Source organism: Gracilinanus agilis, chromosome 2 (assembly GCF_016433145.1).
Source record: "Gracilinanus agilis isolate LMUSP501 chromosome 2, AgileGrace, whole genome shotgun sequence".
NCBI lineage: Eukaryota > Metazoa > Chordata > Mammalia > Didelphimorphia > Didelphidae > Gracilinanus > Gracilinanus agilis.
In genome coordinates this window covers 451068029-451092517 of record NC_058131.1, presented here as the reverse complement: position 1 = coordinate 451092517, position 24489 = coordinate 451068029, and the positions used below count along the sequence as shown (strand labels likewise).

The following is a 24489-nucleotide window of genomic DNA, read 5'->3' as shown; positions in this document are numbered from 1 at the left end:
ATATATATATATATATATATATATATATATATATATAAAATTTCCAGGGGTAGGGCCCTAGCAACTACTTCTAGGAGAAGCTTCTTGAAGGAGGAGATCCTTAAGGTGAATTTTGAAAGAAACTACAAAGTATGTGAAGTGGAAGAAAGGTAAGTAGTATATTCCAGATCTAAAGTATGGCCTGTGCAAAGTCATAGACACTAAGGATACAATGTACAGGGAATGGCAAACAGTCCATTTTGCCCAGAGTATGTGAAATAGTAATATGTAGCGAGATTGGAGAGATAGATTCAGGCCAGTTTTTGAAGGGATTTAAAAGCCCAAGAGAGGAATTTGTATTTGATCCTAGAGGCCAATAGTGTGCCACTGGAATTTCTCTTATGCAGAGGAATGATGTGGTCAAACATATTTTAGAAATACCTATTTGAACTAGTTATGTACAAGAGGTACTAAAGAAAGGAATACAGGTAGGAGGCTGTTATAGTTGTTGAGGTGAGAGATGATCAGAGCCTAAACTAGAATGGTGAAGGCCCAGCTTCTTCCCTGAGCTCCATTGGATGTCTCCACCTTAAGCTAAAATTGGGACTAACTTGGGACAGATGAAAGTGATATTGTGGGTATAAAATTAACAAGGCATGACAACTGATTGGATATGAGGAGTAGAGAAGAGCATGGAATCAGAGGATACTGAGTTTTTGAATCTAGGAGATTGGAACATGGTGAGACCCAAAACATAAATAGAGAAGTTAGGAAGAAGGTGGGACTTTTGGAGGAAAATTTTATATTTTAGACTTGCTAAATTTCATCTGCTTATGGGACCATCCATTTGGAGAGGTGCAAGTATATGATTGGTGATGTGAGACTAGAATACATGAGAGAGACTGAGGTTGTATATAGGAATAACTTACAGAGTTGAGTCCATGATTGCTGATGAGAGTATAGAAAAAAAAAAAGATAAGTAGGCCCTGGACAGAACCCTAGGCTGCAAGTTAAAGGCATTCACACATGCATAGGGATAGAGATGATAATTCTGGAAGGGAAACTGGGAAGGATCAGTTTGACTGGTAAGAAATTTGGGAGAGGAAGATTACTTTGGTAGCTTTATGAAGGCTGAATTAGAGGAGTAGGCAGGAAGTCTTGTTAGACTGTTACAGAAATCCCAATAGAAGATTACGAGGGCTTGAACTAGGGCAATGGCTATGGTTGTAGAAGGGAGAGACCAAGTGTAAGAGATATTTTAGAGATAGAATTGATAGGCTTTGGCAGTTGATTGAAGTAGAGTGATAAAGGGTTGAAGGAAAGAGAACACTCAGAAATATTTCTTAGGTTTCACAGGTCCCTGGGAGAGTAGTGACAACGCCAACATACAGAGAAAAGTTAGGAGGGGTAAGTTTGAGGTATAATGCTTTTATATTTGGTTTGGGACATGTTTGAATCATGTTAGCAGTACATTCCAGTGGAAATGTCCAGTAGGCAGTTGTCAATATTGGATGGGAGAAGTTGGGCCAGAGATAATAGATTTAGTAATCATTTTCATAGAGGTGATAATTGATAATTTTCTTTATTGTGAGCATGTTATTTTTTCAGAGTAAAATAAAGAATTTAAATATTAATTAATGTTAAAACATACCTCATCATGTCATTTGCTTTTTTGCAGACCTCAAGGGAAATAAAGATTTCAGGAGCTATTGGACCCTGTGTCTCTCTTAATTCTAAAGGACCCTGTGTGTCAGAAAATGTAAGTTAGCTTTGAAATAGAAAACACAACTAATGCTTGGGTTCTAATTAATGTAGCAAAGATTGGATCTCTTAGAGTCTTATAAAGGCAACTGTTGCACGGTTGGTACCAAGTGTAATGGGACATAATTATGTAACATATAGCATGCCTTCTTCTGTCCATCTGCTCGGGTGGTATTTTGATAATACAAGAAGTGGAAGAGTTTTTTTTTTAGTCATTATAGGGGAAAAAAGAACTGATTTTGAAGTCAGGAAATTTGGGTTTAAATCTCCTCTGCCTCTTACATGCCTGTTCTTGGACAAGTTACTTAACTTTTCTGGGACCCAGCTTCCTTACTTGTAAAATGAGCAGGTTGGACTAGATAGCTTACTTTTTTTTTTAAACCTTACCTTTTGTCTTAGAATCCATATTAAGTATTGGTTTCAAGGCAGAAATGATAAGAGCTAAGCAATTGAAGTCAAGCAGACTTGCCCAGAGTCATCTAGCTAGGAAGGATCAGAGGCCAGGTTTGAACCCAGGACCTCTTATCTCTAGGCCTGACTCTCTCTTCCCTGAGGCACCTAGCTGCTCCCAGATAACTTATTGAATCTTTTACCCTTTTCCATTTATTCTTTTCTGACCTTTGGGAATATGTTTACTCTTCTTTTCTTCTCTTTCCTCTATAAGAATGAGTGTTTAGTCACCACACTCTTTTTGTGAGTTTATACGTTTACTCATTGTGACCCTGAGTATGCCGAAAAATAGGAACTGCCAGCCTGATATCTCACTTGTTTCCTTATTTATATATATTCCTTATATATAAATATCCTATATTTCCCCTTAATGCCAAACTTTCCATATTATGAAATCCTATTCCAGTTTGTCCAAATATCTAGATACTCTTTAAGTACTAGATTGTTCAGGGTTAAAGGTTTTGTTTTTATAAAAGAATAGTTATAATTACTCTTTGAAATATTGCTTGTAAAGAACACATTGTAACAAATGCTATGCTAGTAGTTTCTGTAGAGGTTATCATAGTTATTTCTTTATTCCTTGCCCCTAAAACATGCATTACTCTCATTACAATATCTGAATATATTGTATCTAGTTTCTCCAATATAAAATTGGCAATATTTTTAAAATAAATTATTTTGAAGGTTTTATATTATTGTTATATGTAATATTGCTATATATACTGAACTCTCGTAATATGAAAGAATATAATTACTCTCATCTATTGAATTTTAAGCATTTTCTGTTTGCCATAATTTTTTTAGAAGGAATTACATATTTTTTTCTTTGGATTTTTGTACTTATAACTTAATGTATACCTTATTAATATATAATATTTGTTTATTCTTGTTTTCAATCTTACTACATGTTATAGGAAATTGGAACAGGTGGCACCTGCCAATGGAAAATTTGTGGACTCAGTCCTAATACAACTTTGGCTCTGTATTTTGAAGTTGTGAACCAGGTATGATTTTCTATGTTTTAATAATAAAAAAAACATTGTTGACATAGTACCTGATGTGATTCTGAAAAATTCATATTTTCTTCCTTTTGCTGAATAATGGAATTATTTGACAAGTCTTCTGTTTTTTTATGGACATTAATTTTTTCATTTTACTAACTGATAACATTAACAATTTTTATTTATGTATCTCACTAATCTTTACATAGGACTAACTTTTCATACCAAAAATAGCTTTTCAGGGGAGTTAGATTAGTAAGTTTTGAAGATCCTTTCCATTCTAAAAGGCAGTTCTATGATTTTGTGACCATTAGATTTTCTATGTATTCCTTATTTAAGGAATCTTTTAATACAGTGTATTTTTTAATATAATGAAATCTGGTGCAGATTGCAACCCATTCTTGCTGATATAATTTTTGTCTATGTCTCTCTCCAAATATTCCATAGATGACATACTTAGCAAAAGTCTCTTTAATACTTAAAACATTTTGTGAGTACCACTAGTGCAGTATTTCTTGCTCACAAACTCTCATTGGTGATTTACTACATCCTATTTGTGTTCATCATTTATGTCTCCATTGCCCTCTGGACAATTCTTATTCTTTGGAGATTATGGTGCTCTGTGATTTATGGCTTTATAGCATTACCAGAAGTGTTAAAAAAGAGTTTTTGTGTCAGGAAGCAGATTAGGATTGTTCAAAATATTGCACAATTTCTCAAATTGAATTCAGCCTACTTTCTTCCTGTTATGAATTAATGTAGTTATTTTAATTTAGCTGTAAGTTTAGTTTTTCTTAGAAACTTAAATGTATTAGTAATATGGCTACTTAAGATATTAATAACAATGATAATGATCATCAACATAATGTAACCAAACACCATTTCACATACTTTTCAGAGCACTTAAACACCAAATATCTTATTTGATCTCTCTACAACTGTCTTGTGAAGTTAGCAGGGCAGCTGTGATTGTTTTTATTTTACAGATAGGAAATTGGCACTGAGAGAAAGGAAATGGTTTGGTCCATGTTCACTCAGTGAAGTCCTTAGGATTTAGATCTTCTTATTCTTAAGTCAGTACTATTCCCTTTCTCTTTGATGAAACTTCTTGAAAAACCAGCCTTTTTTTTTTTTATGAAGAGTTATTTTGTGCTGATATTCTTGAACTTAGGATATTTAATGGCATTCAAATTACCATATGGCCACCAGATCAAGTGTCTAAATTATGCAAGATCATTTTGGGAGATGATTATATTTCTCAATTAAAATGGGCTTTGTACTATTTAAAAAATCCAGTGGATATTAAAACTTTTTTTGGCCTTAAACATTTTGTTTTAGAATTTTTAGCCTCTTTTTGAATGGGATATTTTTTAGTTTATTTTTCTCATTTTGAGTTGGTAGATCTGAATAAGATGAACATGTTCCAATTTTTACTTTCATTTAAAATGCATATATATATGTGTGTGTGTGTGTATACATATATATATATAACATATATACATTTATATATTTTTCTATCTTTTACTTTATAGTTTGATTTTATTATTTATAGTCAGTCTACACTGATGTCACACTCTGATACCTTGTGGTAGTGTTGAGGAACTGTCTGGATAGCTATTCCAATAAACTCTGAAAGGTTGTATCTGAGTTGAGAAGACTGAGTAAGGCTTGATTATGTATAGAATACTCAAAACTTTTCTTTTATGCCTTCTATATCCCTTATCTTCTCTAAGGTTGTTGTGGAGGCATAAAATGCTTTGAAAACCTTAAAGTAGTATGTGAATGCCTATTATTGCTATTTATATAAAATAGATAAGCCCTTTAAAAAAAATTCCTTACCTTCCACCTTAGAATCAATCCGTATTGGGTGCAAGGCCGAAGAGCAGTAAGGGCTAGGCAATGGGAATTAAGTAACTTGCCCAGGGTCACACAGCTAGGAAGTATATGAGGTCAGATTTGAACCTTTGAACTGAGGACCTCCCGTCTTTAGGCCTGGGGATAGATAACTTGTAGAAAATGATATTTTACTATCCCAATACTATTTGACTTGAAAAGCCACTTAATTTTATGTATTTATTTATAAGACAATTATTATTTTAGAAAATTTCTACTTTTAGTTGCTATTAATTGAATGTATATTTACTCAATGAGTCCTGGCCTTTAAGAACTTAAATTTTAATATTATATGTCACATATGTTGTATATGCAGATTCTGTTTTGTTGATTAATTATAGAATATACTTGGTAGTATTTCTATCTTTTTTGGTGGTTTTCATATAGGTCATATGTTTATTTACAAAGCTTCTTTCCCCTTGTTTATTAACTGAGCGTTGGCAGAATCTTCATGGTTGAGCCTCTCCAAGTCTCTCTCTTTTTCATTAAAACCTTATTTATTCCTAAATACTAGTCTATCATGATTGTATTTTCCCTCCCACTCTTCACTCTTCCTTTTTCTTGTCTTCATCTCTGTTTTTCTACCCTTCCTTTCCCCCTTAGCTATTTTATGTTGACCTGTTATGATTAAAAATGATAAAGACTGATATAATAAGAGAAATTAGTAGTTTAATTAAGGCCATGCTGATAGGGATAAAATCATTAGACCACACGCCTGTAAGAATTCACATTGCCTCAGCCATTTTTACCTTTTGTATCTTCCCGCGCCAGGTAGCTAAGAGGGTGACTTCCTCCTGACCCAGGAGACTTATCCCCTCTCTTACATCATCATACTTCCTGTTTGCCATGAGGAATCATGGGAAATGTAGTTTCAAAGTCTCCCACATGTCCATAGGGTGTCTGCTAGACACTTCCCTGAATTTAAAACAAACATTTCTCCCTGAGGTCCGGCAAAAAAAAAAAAAGCTGGCCCTTTTTTCTTTGCTGGATCTGTAAACATAGACAACTTCTACATTTCAGGAATTTGGGGGATAAAAGAAATAGATGAACAAATGGATAAAATTAGCCGCATTGACAAAAAACCAATTTGGGGGCAGTCCCCTATTGGCATAACATGTACAATTAAAACAATACATTCAATTCAATTTCAACTCCCCATAATTCAATTAACTGCACCCCAAAGTTCAAATTTGGTCTTCATTGTACAGTGAAGGCTTTTTAGGCATCTTCATGGTGTCTTCACCAACAGGTTCATCATCTGGATTCTGGGGAGATGGCAAAATCCTTATCTTGAAATTATTCTCAAAAGAATTTAAACTAAACATTATAGATTATAAAACATACATTTCCTTCTAAGAATCATACATGTACATACTATTGAATTTACTTTGACAGTTTTCTCTTGCTTTTTTCATCCCTCATATCTGCTCAAATGTTCAAATCCATTTTGTTGACCCAGCAAAATGACATACTAGAGGTTTAATTTAAAATGAATTTTGACGGTAGTGATATTTTGTGTTCAAGAGATGACAAGTCAACTTTTGCTCAATTTTTACTCTTTTTAAATTTAGCATAATGCTCCAATTCCTCAAGGTGGACGTGGTGCTATTCAGTTTGTGACTCAGTATCAGCATTCAAGTGGGCAGAGACGTATCAGAGTAACTACAGTGGCTAGAAAGTAAGTTTTTTGGGGGTGGGGCGGGGAAAGAGAGTTTTAATTCAGTGGCCTTAAACTACTAATATGTTGATTATGAATCTTTCCATGATTTGATGACAAGCCTAGAATAAAGTCTTTGTGACCAACAGCATTGTTTTTCCATTGCTGTCAGATGACTTGATAAGGTTGTCTATTAGAAAGAATTCCACTAAGCACTTTATCAATTTAAATTGAAATGCAGACACCCTTTCCTTCCCTTTTTGAAGAAGAAACTGCAAAATGGAGTTGAAATAGTAATTAGAACAGCTGCTTTTTAATATTTGTAATTTTTAGCTAATAAAAATGTAGTCCCTATCTTGGGAAGCTTCTAATTCATTGGTAACAGATCAGAGGAAAAGTTACAGGAAAGAATTTAACAAGTGCCTGTTGGTTATATCCCATAAATTTAAATGTTGAGAGAATCCTAAACTTTAAGTTAAGTACCTAGATTTGAATCCTGGTTTTCCTATTTTATGAGTGACTTTTGAAGCAAACATAAGATTGTGTTTGGATTTGGCTTCATATTGAGCTCAAAACTCACCCCTGTTTCTGAGTGACAACCAGGTGGCACAGTAGATAGAGACTTGTACCTGAAGTCAAAAAGTTCAGAGTTCAATTATGACCTCAGACACAGGCTTTGTCACCCATTTTGTAGGGTTGATAGAATAAAACGAGAATATTTTTAAAGCACTTTGGAAACCTTAAAGGTCTATTTATAAATACTATCAATAGTAATCAGGATAAATATTATTCCCTGGGTAGATTTGGACCATTTGACCTCTCTGGGTTTCAGTTTCCTCTTCTATGGAATGAGGAAGTTCAATAACCAATGTTTCTAGGTTATTTGGGGTCACAAATCAGTGTTATGTCAGAGGCAGGATTTGAACCTAGCTAAATGAACTCTCTGCTATATCACATCATTCATCATTTTAAATAAATATTTGAATTATTTCTGTGGAATGATCTTTAACCCAAGTATTCATTATTCAATATATCATTTTTTGTCTCCATTTAAGCCCATTTTTTTATTGTATTTGCTTTCTTGATAACAATTTTTGCTGCATTTTGATCTGTAAGTGTGTTTAACATTTTTGCAGTGTTGCATTGAGGATGTGTCCTGGGACAAAATAAATATTTTTGTGCATGCTGATTTGAATTTGAAAAAAATTGTATTCCCTACTTTTTCTGTTAATTTCTTTTTATCTATCAGATCTAGTTTCTTAAGCAGTCTCTTCTCTGCTTGATAATTTAATAATTAATTGTATGAATATAATTAACATATCCAATTAATGGCACATTGAGATATAAATCAACCAGTCAACAAGTATTAAACACCTACTATGGGCCAGGTATATTTCTAGGAGCTAGAAATACAAATACAATTAATTTATATGTAAATTTGTCTATTTATATTTATAAAGGTTATTTATAATCTTATTTATAAAGCACTTACTTTCTAGTGGTAGAGATAAAAAGGATGTCTATAAGCATATATAAAATAAAAATAATGATTAAATATAAATATGAAATAATTGAATACATGATAGTCTTTGTTTATTTGTCATTCTTTCCTTCTTCCTCTCTGTGCTGTTCTATTGTCCTCCAATCTTCTGACATGCTCACTTCTTCTGAACTTTCTTCTTTTTGGTTTTCAAAATTTTTTTTTGGTTATCTGACTCCAAATTATTCTTAGAGGGAAGATTAAAGAGGACTAGAGAAGGCCTCTTGTAGAAGTTGGGACTTTAATTGAGGATTGAAGGAAACCAGGAAAACTAGGAAGTAGAGATGAGGAGGAAAAGAGTCTTGGGTTTGGGAAACAGCTAGTGAAAATGCTCAGTTAAGAGATTGAATTTTGCATATTAGGAACAGCAAGGAGGTCAATATCACTGGATTGCAGAGTAGATCAAATGAAGATGTAAAAAAGCTGGAAATCTTCATATCTAGGTTGTGAGGAACTTTAAAAGCCAAAGAAGATTTGTTTTAAAGGATTAATAGGATAGTAACTGCTATGGAGGAAAAACATTTTATGTAGAACAAGTGATGGACAAAGATACTAAGATAGGAAAGCTTGAAATCTCTTGAAACATGTTGAATATTTCCATTTTCTCCTGGGGTGTATATGAAGATGTATATGGAGATAAATGGGAAGATAGCAAGAGTGGCTGGACTATTGAGAGCCTTGAGTAATAGGTCAGAGTTTCTTCTTTATTTGGTAGACAATAGGGGATCTTTCAAAATAAATTTCCAAAATATTAACCCATACAATGTTCATTTCTCCATTACCAATTTACCAGGGCCATTTTCTCTTCCTTGTAGCTTTCCTCATTCCTTTTCTAGGATCATTCCACTATAATGAGAATATGTGTGGTAGAAAGGTACCATTATACTACTGGAAATATTTTACCTAAAAACTGTCATTAAGATATCTTGGCCATAATTTCTGGAAATACAGCAATGCTACATTGAAATTGTCTTATATGTGCTTTAACAAGTTAATTATCTCTCATTCTGTTAATCTTAAATCGTAAAATAGAGGTTATTTATGGTAGTATTACTGAAATGACTTTTAATTTATTTCTCTGAACTTGATCAAATTATGAATGTAATAATAGAGCAACATTATTGTGTTTCTTTTTGTCTTTAGCTGGGCAGATGCTCAAACCCAAATCCAAAACATTGCTGCTTCTTTTGATCAGGAGGCAGCTGCCATTCTTATGGCCAGACTGGCAGTGTATAGGGCAGAGACAGAGGAAGGTCCAGATGTGCTCAGATGGCTAGACAGACAGCTCATTCGCTTGGTAAGAACAAAAATCATGCAGTCTTAAATGTTAACAAAAAACAGTTTTGTATAATTTTGTATTTTATGTGCAAGATTAAAATTAACATCCAGTAACTCCAAGTATTATATTTTATAAAGTTTACTAATAATCACTTGAAGTAGAAAAAATACAAGAACAAAAGTAAAAACCTGAGTAAAGCTACGTGAGAAAAATTCTCCTGCCTGGTACTCACCCCACCTTCACAAACTGTGATCAGGGGGAAAGAGAGAGAGAGGGTAGAAATACACAAAACTTATATCCTCTCTACGTTAGCACATAACGTGAGAAGGAACATGGGAAGCTAGGAAAGAGAGTTCTGAGGAGCAAATTCTAATTATATATATGTTAATATATTTATTTATTTATTTATTTATTTATTTATTTATTTATTTATTTATTTATTTATTAACCCTTAACTTCTGTGTATTGGCTCCTAGGTGGAAGAGTGGTAAGGATAGGCAATGGGGGTCAAGTGACTTGCTCAGGGTCACACAGCTGGGAAGTGTCTGAGGTCAGATTTGAACCAAGGACCTCCCGTATCTAGGCCTGACTTTCAATCCATTGAGCTATCCAGTCGCCCTGTTTATATATTTCTAATGATGCTTACTGTGAAAAATCACCTTGAAATTGCTTCACAGACATTGATGCAAGTGGGATTGGGGAAGAGTAATTTAGGAGAGACATTATGAATAATTCACAAATTGAACTTAGATATGTACTATTATAAGTAGTATGGTAATTAATAACATAGTAAACTCTTGATCATTTAGAGCCAAATTTCAAGTATGTCATTGTAAATATTACTCTCAGGTTTGTGGAAAGTAATCGTTCTCATTAAGAAATGTCTTTTTGATATATCATCTTATATTTATACCTTGAATTTAATGTGTGTGTATTTATACCTTGGATTTATTTAGTGATTTAAACACATATTTATATACATATATACACATCTGTATGTATGTATACTTGCATATAAGCATGTATCATTTCCCTTGATTGATTATAAAATCATTGCAGAGAGGGACCTTTTTCATTTTCATCTATGTATTCCTAGCATCTAGAACACTGCCTGGCATATAGATGTCCCAAAAGTCTTAGTATAATTCTAAACTAATTAGACCTGTATATGTTCTTAATAAAGGCTAATAATAAATGTTTGCTTACTGATTAACTCTGGGACTCATAAGCAACTTCTTTGAAATTGTTTTGGGACACTTGTATACATTTTTAAAAAAGTTTTTTTTTGATGTTCTTTTTTTAATATCATGCCCACTTCTTTGCTACCAGGAAAATGCTGACATAAATAATTTTGTTTATATAGAAGTGAGACCTTTCTTGCCCTCAAGTTACTTAGGAGGGAGAGAGAGTATTCTAACAGATAAGTAAATACAAGACATATACCAAACAAATAAAAGCAAAAAAGTATAATGTTAATATAAATAATGTAAAAATATAAAGATACTATATAGGTTGGACCAATTCATAGCTTCACAAACAGTTTGTGTTATGTCTGTTTTCCACAATCCCATCCAGTCCTTTTGCTTGTCTTTTGTCATCCTTGTCAATTTAATGGATGTGAGATGAAAACTCAGAGTTATTTTAATTTGTTTTTCTCTGTTTATTAGTAATTTGGAGCTTTCTTTCATCTAGTTGCATTTCTTATTTTGAAAACTATTCATGTCCTTTGACCAGACATCTTTGGGGGGAATGATTTTTGTTCTCATACATTTGTGACATTCAACCTATATCTTGAATAATACCTTTATTAGAAGTATTTGCTGTGAAGAATTTTTTTCCAGTTAACTTTTTCTTTGGTGTGTGGTACAGTGGATAAAAAGAAAGTGGATAGAAAGAAGGAAAGATGAAAAGAAAGAAAAAATAGAAATTAAGTGTTTACTATATGACAGACACTATTGGAAATACAGACATGAGTAAATAAGACATTATTTGCCATAAGGGGGAATTGGGTAGGGAGGGAAAACAAGCATGAAGATACTTGGCAAATTTTGTTTCCAGGCAAGGTGAAGTGAAGATACCATACAAGTGCTTACTCAATACCAGGCACTATATTAAATGCTAGGCTTGCGAAAAATTTCCTGCCTTCAGGAAACTCAGATGCTAATGGGAGATACAACATGAAAACAATTATGTACAAAAATATGTACAGAATAAATAAGGAAGCTTAGGAAACAGAATAGTTTTTGAGGATGGATAATGAATTCAATTTTAGAGGGATTGAGTTTAAGATTAGATCCTAGGATGGTTCCATGGGTTGGGAGGAAGTGAGAATACTAGCTAAAGTAGATGATGCATAAAGGTATGGTGTGTAGATCAAGCTGGAAAATTTTAGAAAGAGTTGGATTTGGAATCAGAAGACTTTGGTTCAAATTTAGCCGCTGCCATGTAATTTGTATCACAAGTTATTTAAACTCTGTAGGCATTCATAAAATGGAGTTGAACTAGATGAACTATAAAATTTTATATGACCCTAAATCCATTATCTAGTGTTCTAAATATTCTAGCTGCATTTTTTGTTTGTACAGAACCTTTTTGATTTTGTGTAACTAGAATTATCTCTTTTATCTTTTATGATAATAAAAGTTGGTTTTATTGGTTAATTAGGAATATTCCTTCTTTGTAGGGAAACCTTTTATATGGCTTTATGATATATATACAAATATAATTATATGTCATATAGAATTAATATATAATATATACTTATACATGCAAAAATTTAAATAATTTAATTATAAATACTATGACTATATAAAGAATTTTCCTCCTAAGAGTTCCTCATTCCATTGTCCCATTTTTTAATATGAGTTTTTATTTTTAGTGCATTTGTCAGTTTGGAGCTTATTGTTTATATATGCTATAAGAAATTAATATAAACCTAGTTTCTGACAAATTGCCATTGTCAGATGGGTAGTACTTATAACCAAAGTAAGTATTCATGGTTGATTCTTCTGACTTAATCATTTGGGATATAGTAAAATAATATTTTTGGAGAAAGGATAAAAGTCCTAAATTTAAGTGGTAAATAATATTTAAATTTTACCTTGATATTTTGAGTTGTGACTCTTTGTAAATGAGTTAGTGCATATAGTGCCAGCAACAACATTTTTAGCAATGTCAGGAAGCACTTTACTAATTCAGATTTTATTTTATTTAGTGTCAGAAATTTGGAGAGTATCACAAAGATGATCCAAGTTCATTCAGATTTTCAGAAACCTTCTCTCTTTACCCACAGGTGAGACCATCATAGATCAACCTACTATATTTCAAAATTTCAGGTCCATTATTCCCATGTGTTTGCTCCATTAATCTGAATCTGTGATTCCTATATAGAAGCCTTTGGGGATTTAAGATGATGGCCCAAGGACCTTTAAATAAACAAACAAATAAATAAACCATTAAAACTCTTTAATAGAATTTTAAGCAGAATTTTTTTTAAAACCCTTACCTTCTATCTTAGAGTCACTTCTGTGTATTGGTTCCAAGGTAGAAGAACAGTAAGGGCTAGGCAATTGGGGTTAAGTAACTTGCCTCAGGTCATACACTTAGGAAATGTACAGGGTCAGATTTGAACCCAGGACCTTCTATCTCTAGGTCTGCCTCTCAAACCACTGAACCACCCAGCTTCCCCCTTTAAGCAGTAAATGTTATAGATATATTATGTATATAATTCCTCTCCCCATGGGGGTTCATAAGACTTTATTTTGCTTGATAAAAGGGTTGGAATTGGGGAAAACATTGGGAATCACTGACCTAGATGTTATCTATGAGAAAAGAATTTGTTTAATTTATACTACAGAAATTCTCTACATTATTCATTTGCATCAGATTGCTTAAATAGAATATTTACCTACCTCTCTTCAAAAGTGGGATAGAGGTTTGCCCATTCTATCTGAATTATTATTTATTTTAATCATAGGAATTGTATGCTTTTTTAATATTATAGTGTTAAAGTTGTTTTGATTACATTTTGTGGTCCCACAGTGTACATTGTATTCTAACCTCTAGCCTGAAACATTGAATTGGCCTAAATTAGGCTTGGCCCAGAATATTTACTGTACAGGTAATATAGGTATATTCCTTAGGAAGAACTATGCTTCTGACCAGAAAAAAAATAGATTAATTTTGTTAATGAGTAGTGTTATAATTATTGGAGATCTCTTGATCAATTTGAGATGGTAAATTGATGTACAGAGAGAAATAAGATGACCCTTCTCCCTTATAACAGTTGCCCAGGCAGGATCCTTCAGGTCTAAGAGGTATATCCCTTCAGGACCCACCTGGGGTTAATTGATATGTTGATTTGGGCTCTTTAGCTAGGATAACACCTTGTATTCTGACTTGTATTCTGATTTCTCCCTTCCCAAAACAAGCTTTGAAACTGCTTTAGGAAGGTACTTTAAACTTTATATTAAACAAGAAGGATATGGGTAAAGGAGACCCTATTCTAATGGTTACTAATGAAATCTCAACTGCTGGCAGATGAAGAATCAATGTAACTTCCCTCTGGTCCAGCCTGGCCAGGACTAAACCAGAGTAGGTAAACTGCTGGGATATCTTTGACTTCTTCTTCAATAGATCTTCAGCCTTACAGTTGAGTTATGTCCACCCTTTCCACCCTCTTCTTCGTCTTCTGCCCACTTCCCGGATCCCTCCCGGGCCCCGGGAAACCTAGATATCTAGATGATGAAACTCCTAATATCTAGGGGCAGTAGACACCAAGGTGGTGGTCAGGTACAGGTTGGAACGGTATCTCAAGTACAGGAAGAGTTTGCAGAGAGATGTTTGCACCCTCTCACTCTAAGACCAGGATCCACCGATCTCCAGCCTCAGCACAGGTCAAAGACCCAGAACTTCTGCTTAGCGTTCTCAACTGCCCCTCCTCCTGCCTTTCGCATGACTTCCCTGGGAACATTCCATCCAACTGACTTATTTGTCAATCAGAGGTGAACTTCAAGCTCCTAGAGATTCAATATAACAGTAGTCAAAAGGCCAAAAAGACAGAAAACAGAAGAGAAGAGAAAAAAGAAAGGGTATAGATAATTCACAGCCTATGAAAAAATCAGCCTTAAAATATCTTAGCATTGAGGGATGAAATTTGATGTAGTTTTTGTTAATTCTTATTAATTTAGAGTGAATTTAATAATCTGTTGATGTCAGAGTTTAATGTGCTTGTATTATGAGAAAAATGTGTGATATATTATTTAATAAATAACAGCATCTTTTATCTTGTAGTTTATGTTCCATTTACGAAGATCTCCTTTCTTGCAAGTTTTTAACAACAGTCCTGATGAGAGTTCATATTATCGTCATCATTTTATGCGTCAAGATCTGACCCAGTCATTAATCATGATTCAACCTATTCTTTATGCTTACTCTTTTAGTGGACCTCCAGAGGTAAAAAAGTAATGATGATGAAGTTCATATTTCATAAGATTTGGAACTGGAAAGAATTCTAGAAAGCTACTGGTTCATTCTTTTGCATCTTTTTTGTTTGCTATTTTAGTAGATGTCTTTAAAAAAAAGAACAAGCACAGTTCTAAAAAAATGTGTACCATAGAAAACAATATTTAAAGTACTAGAAGTCAGAAGCTATTTTGTAATAAGCATCATAGAATCATAAGTTAACATAAGCAACTATTTATCCTGTAAGGTTTAGTTTCTCCCCTTAAAAATAGCCAGATAAAATGGTGATTCCTATGTGACCTTGGGTGGGTTACCTGCCCTCACTGGGCTCTAGTTTCCATATTTGTAAAAATGACAGTTTTGAATTAGATACTTACTCCCAGATCTGATTCTGTCAGTACTTTATATTTAGCTAACGTTATTTTTTACACAATATTTTCAGATGCGTGGCATCATTTTTTTTAAACCCTTACCTTCCGTCTTGGAGTCAATAGTGTGTATTGGCTTCAAGACAGAAGAGTGGTAAGGACTAGAAGGGCTAGACAATGGGGGTTAAGGGACTTGCCCATGGTCACACAGCTGGGAAGTGTCTGAGCCCAGATTTGAACCTAGGACCTCCCGTCTCTAAGTCTGGCTCTCAGTCCGCTGAGCTACTCAGCTGCCCTCTCTCTGCATGGCATCATTTGAGCCTCACAATAACTGAGTATATTTGAGCACATATAAATTGATGCTATATGATTTTGACAATGTTGTACTGACTATATGTTCTCTTTGTAGTTTCTAATAATTTTTTCATCATTTCAGAAATTTCATATAAACCAGATTAAAAAATGACTTTATACAAAAGAAATTTGTATATAGACTTGGAAAGATGTCTCTGCATTTCAGTAAATTAAAAAAAATTCCTTCTCTTTTCTCTCCCAGCCTGTTCTTCTTGATAGCAGCAGCATCCTTGCGGATCGCATTCTTCTAATGGACACATTCTTCCAGATTTTGATTTATCATGGGGAGGTAAGATTTCATTAGTCTAGAATTAGCATATCTGTTTACAGCAGAATATTTTATTTATAAAAGTTTCTGGCTTTCATTACATAAATCTCTAGATTTATATCTCTTTTATGATAAACTGCCTTTTACTCTTAACCATTTATCTGTCAAATGTGTGTAGTATGCATATTCTTTCTCTTCTAAATATAGAGAAGATTTTGCTTTTAGTTCACTTCACTAAAAACAGGAAGAAGATATTTTGAGGGGATCAGTTTACCTTTTTTGAAGGATAGAATTCACATTAAGTTTTCTCAAAAGACTCTTTTACCATTGCAAGAAGGAAGTTAGATGGCTAATTTTCATTGCCCTGGGAATTCTCACTAATTATGAGAGGTGAATGTGTAGGTAGGAATTTGTTTCTTCACATATTTTCAGTGGCACCTAATAATAAAAGTATTGCTAAAAGTATCTGAAGTACAGTACAGCAGAGTGGAGCCAAGATGGTAGCTTAGTAGCAGGGAAAGCTGAAACTGCTCTGACTGTACTTCCAAACAGATCTTTAAAAAGCACCTCAAAATGTCAGAAGTCAAAAACCATTGAACACAATTTCAACAGTAGGCAGGGAGAATCAATTTTCATGGGATAAGGAGGAACTGAAAGCACAACTGCACACAGAAGAATGCTGGCCAACCACTCCACCACTTAGTGCTCCATTTTCCAAACCTGGGTATAGACCAACTTTGGGATCCTGGGACATGGGCTACACCAACAACAGAACACTCCAGAACTATTCCTTGAAGTCCTGGGCCCTGGCACTAGCCTGCAGTGAGACCCAGAAGTGCATAGTGCTTGGCCCTTTTAAGCCTGGCTGCAGTACAAACCTAGCCCCAGGGCAAAGTAGCTCACAGTGAAGTGTAGTATATCATTTGGAATTTGTTAACTTCTAACTGCCCTCTGTCTGACAAGTAAAACTTATTAGTACTGACTGAACCAAGAAGGGCTGTTTTGCATTTTGGCTTCAGATTTTTCTTCTTTATGCAATTTGTCAGTATGCTTTTAAAAGCTATTAATATGCAGTTGATAGTACTTTGTGCTTATTTTTTTGACTATAGATATAAAACAATATTGAGCAAACTTGGGTTTAGGGAAATTGATCTATAAAATTTAAAAATATTATGATAATGCTCTAAAATACAAAGCTGTATTTAACTTTGGTGGTTAATTCATTAAGTTTTCATGATACTTTGAATCCTTGGAGGGAGGCTATATTACAGTTATTTCTTAAAGGGAATAATGTAACTAATTAAAAAACAATTCTATTTTTTTCTTGTGTTAAATAATTTTTGCCCCAACAAATTCCTTTCAACCTTTCCCCCTCTTAATTAGCATTAAAAATATATATTGATTGGCAGCAGGGAGAGAAAGAGACATGGTGATAACACAGAATTAACAGTTCAGTAGCTATTGGTTCAGTTCCCAACAACAAGATCTCAATGAAAAATTCTAGTTACTCAGCTCCATCTTTCTTAAAGTCCTGTAGATCAGAGTTGTTAAATATGTAGCCAATGTTATAAATAAAAGGGAGTCCAAGGAAGATATATAGATGTATAATGGTGTTGATGTATCTATCTGTACATCTATCTCAGCTGCAGATGATGGAGGAATACCAACTCTGATCACCCTTGACTGCTGCTGTAATTTATCCCTTTCTCTCTAACAGCTGCCCAAGAAGGACCCTCAAGAGGTTAGATAGATGGGTAACCTTTCCAGGTCCAACCTGGGTTTGGATAGATTAGTATTGGGCTATTGATTTGCCTTGGATGACGTTTAGGATCTGACTGCGTTTGACTCCCTTCCCAAGGACCATGATTTAAACCATTTAGGCAGGTACTTGTTGTTGAACACTCTATCTATACTCAGGGAAAGGATAACAAGGACAAGGATTGGGGATTGGAGACCCTATTGATCTATTATCTATAAACTTGTTTATAAACTAGTTGATAATCAGGATTGGAGGGTATTGATCAGGTCGAAGCTGGAGATTTGCTCAATCCCCTACCTCTGGCAAGACCTGGCCATAGCCAAGCCAGAGAATAGGGAAGCTACTGATGCAGCTGTATTGATGATCTTATTCACTCAGCTTTCTCACTACCAGTCTTGGTGATGCACTAGCTCTCACAGTCTATCAGGAAATAGCTTCAGAGTTATTCCTGCCCTCTTCTTCATAGACCTCCCTTCCATCCTTCAGCCACCCACTCCGAGATTTCCCAGTTCAGAGACCTCTAGAGAGACTTCCCTCAAAGTGGCTGTCAGGGGTATTTATACCGTGGGGCCAACCAACTTTTGCCCCTGGCTCAAGGCACCTGGGAACATTCCGAGTCTCTCCAACTGCCATCCCTGTCAGTCAAGGTGGCATCCATCATTTCCCAGATTATGAATATGAACATAAATGCTGTTTTGTTTTTGGAAATTTCAGCCTGCAAATTTCCTGATGATCTTCATTGATGACTTTCTGCTCTATGTTTAACTAAACTTATGTGTTCCTATCCCACTAACTACCCTTCCCAAAATAATAAATCTTAATATTAGCTAATGTCTTATATACCTGTGCTTGCCTAATGCTAATGATAAGGTTTGGGATAGAATTTCTGGGAAAGTATGGCATTTGAATACAATGTTTCCATAAGTCGTAACATTTGAACACAAGTATAACATGTAATCATTATAAAAACATTTAAGAATAACTATCTATGTTGTTTCTTATTTATTCTAAGTCAATGCAATTTTGCAACAAACTATCTTAAACTTCTAATGCTAAACTTTAGATAAACATTTCTAATACACAATAAATTCTAACATTTTTTATCTCTTCAGGCTCTAATCCACGGTTAGACGATTAGTGTGTATAAGTAATCCTTAAACTATTGTTAATGTATTAGTTTGTTAGCTTCATTGCTGACTAACCTACACTATACAATGTCTGACTGACATTTCTGTTGACTGTCCTGTTTGAACATTTATAACTATTTTATACTGTCCCTATGCTAGCTTGAATTGAATTTCCCTTTCACTATACTCTCCCTATGGGTTAGTAATCTATTCATTATTGGTTAGTAGCAATACATTACATATGTATAAGGTTTTCATGTGATGTTCCTATGAAATATGAGTACTTCATGACCTTACAAGGAATTTGAGTTCTCTTGTTTATTATGACCACTGTACTTTGTACTCAAATCTATTTACATCTATTTACACTATGTACATGTGATTTGACTTCACTGTGTCTATGTGTTGGACTTACGACCTAACATTTGTTGTTTGGTTTATATTTGCCATCCTCTTCCAGAATCTCTCTGTCAGTCAGCTTATATTCTATTGCATGCATCCTAGTGTGTGCATTTCCCTTGTGATTTGTGTTTGAATATGAAAACCTTGCACTATTCAAACCTAATCCTGATCTGCTGATCTTCGCTTCTCGTGATTCTTCTGGTAATGTTGTCCAAGTCACATAGGTGTTGTCACATTTCAGGTCCTTGTACAGTCTTTTTGTGTAGTGTTTCTTGTATTGTCCTTGTGCTGGTCCTGATGTCCTGATGTTTCTGGAATCTTTGGAATCTTCAGAATCTCATCTCTCTTCTCCTTTGCTGGATACACACCTTGCCAGTTGTCGACTTGATTGAAGAATTCCCTAGATCAGGAACCAGTGTGTGATTGTGTAGTGTTGTGTTAAATTTTGTGTTGCCACAAAATTTTCTTCCTATGAGATTTTTATGTTTTTGCATTTGTTTTTGATGTTATTAGTGTAATGTTCATTCTTCTTCACCACTGCTTAATACTGACAGGCTTAACTGTTGATCTTCATGTGTGAATGAGGTATTTGTGTAATCTAAATCAATGCTTTGAGAGTCTTGCTCCTGATGTTGATCTATGTCTTGGCTATCTGTGTGATCTTGTGTTTTATTTATCTTTGTGTCTGTATCTTGGTATCTTTCTGTTTGAGGCTTTATTTCTAAGTGTGATTTTTTTTTTTTTTTGCTTCGAGGCTCTATTTCTATGTCAACGATTCTGTTTCTTGTGTTTGAGTCTGAATTTTTGAATGAGGTCTTGACTTCACTGAGGACTTGATATGTGTATAATGATACCATGCATCTTTTCCTTTGATTTTTATAGATGTAGGTGTAACTAAGATTATTTCATGTGGACAATACCATTTTGGTTATAACACTGATCTTCTTGTGAAATTTCTGATATATATTTTATCTCCAGGCTTGTAATCATGTAGGCTAAAATCTAATGGAACTCTTTGTTGGATTAATGATAATTTCTGTAATTCTTCTAGTCTTTCTTTCAATAAGGTGACATATAGGCTAAAATCTAATGGAACTCTTTGTTGGATTAATGATAAGTCCTGCATTTCTTCTAGTCTTTCTTTCAATAACGTGACATACTCATAGATATTTCACTCAATCTCTAGATGTGATAGATAATTAGTGTCTTGTGGTGCTTTCCCAACCCACGGTTGTTGTCCGTACAATAGTTCAAATGGTGATAAATGTGTTTTGCTATTGAGTCGACTTCTTAAATAGAAAAGTGCCATGGGTAAGATTTCTGGCCATTTGAGATGACTTTGTGTGCAAAGCTTCCCGATCATATTTTTGAGACTTTGATTAGTACGTTCCATGGCTCCCGGTGACTGAGGTCTGTAGATGGAACTCAAATGTCTCTTAATTCCTAGTACCTGGTAGACTTGCTTAAGAATAGAACTTGCAAAGTGACTACCAGAGTCAGCGAAATAATAGCAGGAATAGAGAACCTGATCTTTGCCTCGAATGTTGCATTATTCTGCCTAGCTGGGAATGCTTCTGGCCATTTGGTTAGTTTATCTACTATCACAAGTATATACCTATAGTTTTGACATTTGGGCATCGTGACATAATCTATTTTTAAGCACTCGAAAGGTGTGCAAGCCAATGGTTTTCCTCCATAAGCTCCTGTCTTTATGATTGCTTGATTATATTGCAGGCACACTCTGCAATTTTCACAGACTTGTTTTGCTTCTGTTGTCATGCCCAACATGATCCAGTTCTTCCGAATTATATCAGTTATTGCTAACACTCCATAATGGCCTTTTCTTCTTCTTCTTTTTTTTTTTTGATAGCCATTGTGTAACATTTATTTTATTTTATTTTTAACATTTAATAATATTTATTTTTCAGAAAAGTTAACATGGTTACATGATTCATGCTCTTACTTTCCCCTTCACCCTCCGACCTCCTCTCTCCCCATAGCTGATGTGCATTTCCACTGGTTTTAACATGTGTCATTGATCAAGACCTATTTCTAAATTGTTGATAGTTGCATTGGTGTGGTAGTTTCGAGTCTACATCCCCAATCATGTCCGCCTCAACCCAGGTGTTCAAGCAGTTGTTTTTCTTCTGTGTTTCCACTCCTGCAGTTCTTCCTCTGAATGTGGGTAGCATTCTTTTCCATACATAATGGCCTCTTCTATGAACTGCTGCACAAGCTGTGTGGTGCAGTAATTTTGGCAAAAATGGTTTTCCAGAGATAGACATCCATACTCCATTTACTAGATTGACTCCAAGATTTTCTTGCCAATATTTCACTTCCCTGTTTGAATAAGCTTCTTGCAGTTGATCTTTGTCCACTAAGGATAAGTGGAATATAGCTTTAGGTCCAAATCTAGCTGCAAACTTTGCACTGATGTCTGCCCTGTATTTGCCCAATTGTACTGGTCCCATTAGCTTTTGGTGTGCTCAGCAGTGTATCACAGAAAACTTTGATGGTAACTGTATGGCCTGCAATAATTCACTTATTAGTTTCCCATATGCTATTGCTTTCCCATTTGAATTTATTAACCCTTGGTTTCTCCAGATTTCCCCTGATGCATGGAACACACCAAAGGTGTATTTCAAATCTGTAAAAATGTTCATGGCTTTACCTTCAGCAATCTGGAGTGTGTGTGTTAAGGCAATAATTTCTACTCCTTGAGTGGAGATGTTTAGCTCAAGTGCTGAAAACCATAGAGTTTCATTCTGGGTTGTAACTGCAGCTCCCGAAAATCTTTGTCCATTATGTTGGTAACTTGAGCCATCGCAGAAGAGTGTGATGTTGGCTTGGACCATGGGAATATCTGAAAGGTCCTCTCTGTTTTTTGTGTGTCACTACAACTGTGAAGGCTATCCCCTTCTAATGGTAACTCAGGGATAAGAGTTCCTTGGTTAATGGTTTTGCATCTATGGAAAATCAAGTTCTCGTTTGTTAGTAAGATTGCTTGGTATTGGGAAAGGTGTCAAGGTGGCATCCATCATTTCCCAGATTATGAATATAACACCAGCAACATTCCTGTGTTTACCCTGAATCGGATTAAAATATAATTGCAGGGGCAGCTAGGTAGCACAGTGGATAGAGTACCAGGCCTGGAGTCAGGAGGACCTGGGTTCAAATTTGGCCTCAGACACTTTCTAGCTGGCCAAGTCCCTTAACTCCACTTGTCTAGCCCTTTCTGCTCTTGTCTTAGAATTGATACTAAGACAGAAGGTAAAGATTTAAAAATGTAATTGGTAAATATTTTACCAAAAAATGAAAATAAAATAAAACATAATTAATATATTTGATTTTCTAAGTCTGTATACCTGCAAGGATCCTTATGTATCCTTTAGTGGCTTCTATTTTCATTTGAGTTTGACACCAGTGCTGTAGATGATCATAACTTTACTAAGATCTGGTCTTTTGAACACCTTTATAAATCATGGTCATAGTCAAAGTGAGCCTTCAAAGCACTTGAGGAATTGGCTTTTTGCTAAGATCACAATGAAAATGACATGCTTCAGGGAGGATACATGCCACTTGAGCATTTCTTTTATTGTTTTTCCTAAATTTGCATATTCTATAAAATGCTGCAATTCTGTTTGATAAAATCTTTCTAATAATGTATTGGTTTCAAGTACCAGGGAAAATCCTCATAAAAGGACCTTCCCTCCAAGTTAAAAATAAGGAAATGTCTCTTTTACAAAAGCCGTTGAAGTTCTGTTATTTTTGCCTCACATATTACTTCAGTCAAAGGGGACTGTGAGAACTCTAGTCTGATTAATTGCTTTTGTTGTGTTTTTTTAAAACATTTATTAATATTCATTTTTAACATGGTTACATGATTCATGCTCCTCCTTTCCCCTTCGCCCCCCGCACTCCCCCCACCCCTGGCTGATGCACATTTCCACTAGTTTTGTCATGTGTCCTTGATCAAGACCAGTTTCCAAATTGTTGGTAGTTGCATTGGTGTGGTAGTTTCGAGTCCACACGCTCAATCATGTCCACCCCGACCCATGCGTTCAAGCAGTTGTTTTTCTTATATGTTTCCTCTCCTGCAGTCCTTCCTCAGAATGTGGGTAGCGTTCTTTACCATAAATCTCTCAGAATTGTCCTGGGTCACTGTATTGCTGCTGGTACAGAGGTCTATTACATTCAATTTTACCATAGTATATCAGTCTCTGTGTACAATGTTCTTCTGGCTCTGCTCCTTTCGCTCTGCATCACTTCCTGGAAGTCTCTCCAGTTCGCCTGGAACACCTCCAGTTTATTATTCCTTTTAGCACAATAGTATTCCATCACCTGCATATACCACAGTTTGTTCAGCCATTCCCCAATTGAAGGACATACCCTCCTTTTCCAATTTGTCGCCACCACAAAAAGCACAGCTATAAATATTTTCGTACAAGTCTGTTTATCTATGATCTCCTTGGGGTACAAACCCAGCAATTGTATAGCTGGATCAAAGGGCAGGCATTCTTTTATAGCCCTTTGAGCATGATTCCAAATTGCCAGCCAGAATGGCTGGATCAGTTCACAGCTCCACCAGCAATGCATTATTGTCCCAATTTTTCCACATCCCTTCCAACATTCATTACTCTCCCCTTCTTTCATTTTAGCCAATCTGCTAGGTGTGAGGTGATACCTCAGAGTTGTTTTGATTTGCATTTCTCTAATTATTAGAGATTTAGAACACTTTCTCATGTGCTTTTTGATACTTTTTATTTCTTTACCTGAAAATTGCCTATTCATGTCTCTTGCCCATTTATCAATTGGGGAATGGCTTGATTCTTTATACAATTGCTTTAACTCCTTGTATATTTGAGTGATTAGACCCCTGTCAGAGTTTTTCGTTATAAAGATTTTTTCCCAATTAGTTGTTTCCCTTCTGATTTTGACTACATTGTTTTTGTTTGTACAAAAACTTTTTTTAATATAATCAAAACCATTTAATTTATATTTTGTAATTTTCTCTAACTCTTGCTTGGTTTTAAAGTCTTTCCTATCCCACAGATCTGACAAGTAAACTATTCTGTGTTCACTTAACTTGTTTATAGTTTCCCCCTTTATATTCAAGTCATTCACCCATTCTGAATTTATCTTGGTGTAGGGTGTGAGATGTTGATCTAGACCTAATCTCTCCCATATT

The 24489-nt window shown here is 34.8% G+C and overlaps 1 protein-coding gene across 2 annotated transcripts in view; it reads left to right on the top strand.

The window, feature by feature from the left end:
- The window catches only part of SEC23A (SEC23 homolog A, COPII coat complex component), a 91185-nt gene that overhangs the window by 52349 nt on the left and 14347 nt on the right, over positions 1 to 24489 (top strand). For both annotated transcript variants that reach the window (XM_044664778.1, XM_044664777.1), the window contains exons 10-16: positions 1658 to 1738; positions 3105 to 3194; positions 6656 to 6762; positions 9425 to 9578; positions 12775 to 12852; positions 14853 to 15014; positions 15948 to 16034. In XM_044664778.1, the coding sequence (XP_044520713.1) occupies positions 1658 to 1738; positions 3105 to 3194; positions 6656 to 6762; positions 9425 to 9578; positions 12775 to 12852; positions 14853 to 15014; positions 15948 to 16034 (759 nt within the window). The remainder of the gene's footprint in view (positions 1 to 1657; positions 1739 to 3104; positions 3195 to 6655; positions 6763 to 9424; positions 9579 to 12774; positions 12853 to 14852; positions 15015 to 15947; positions 16035 to 24489) is intronic.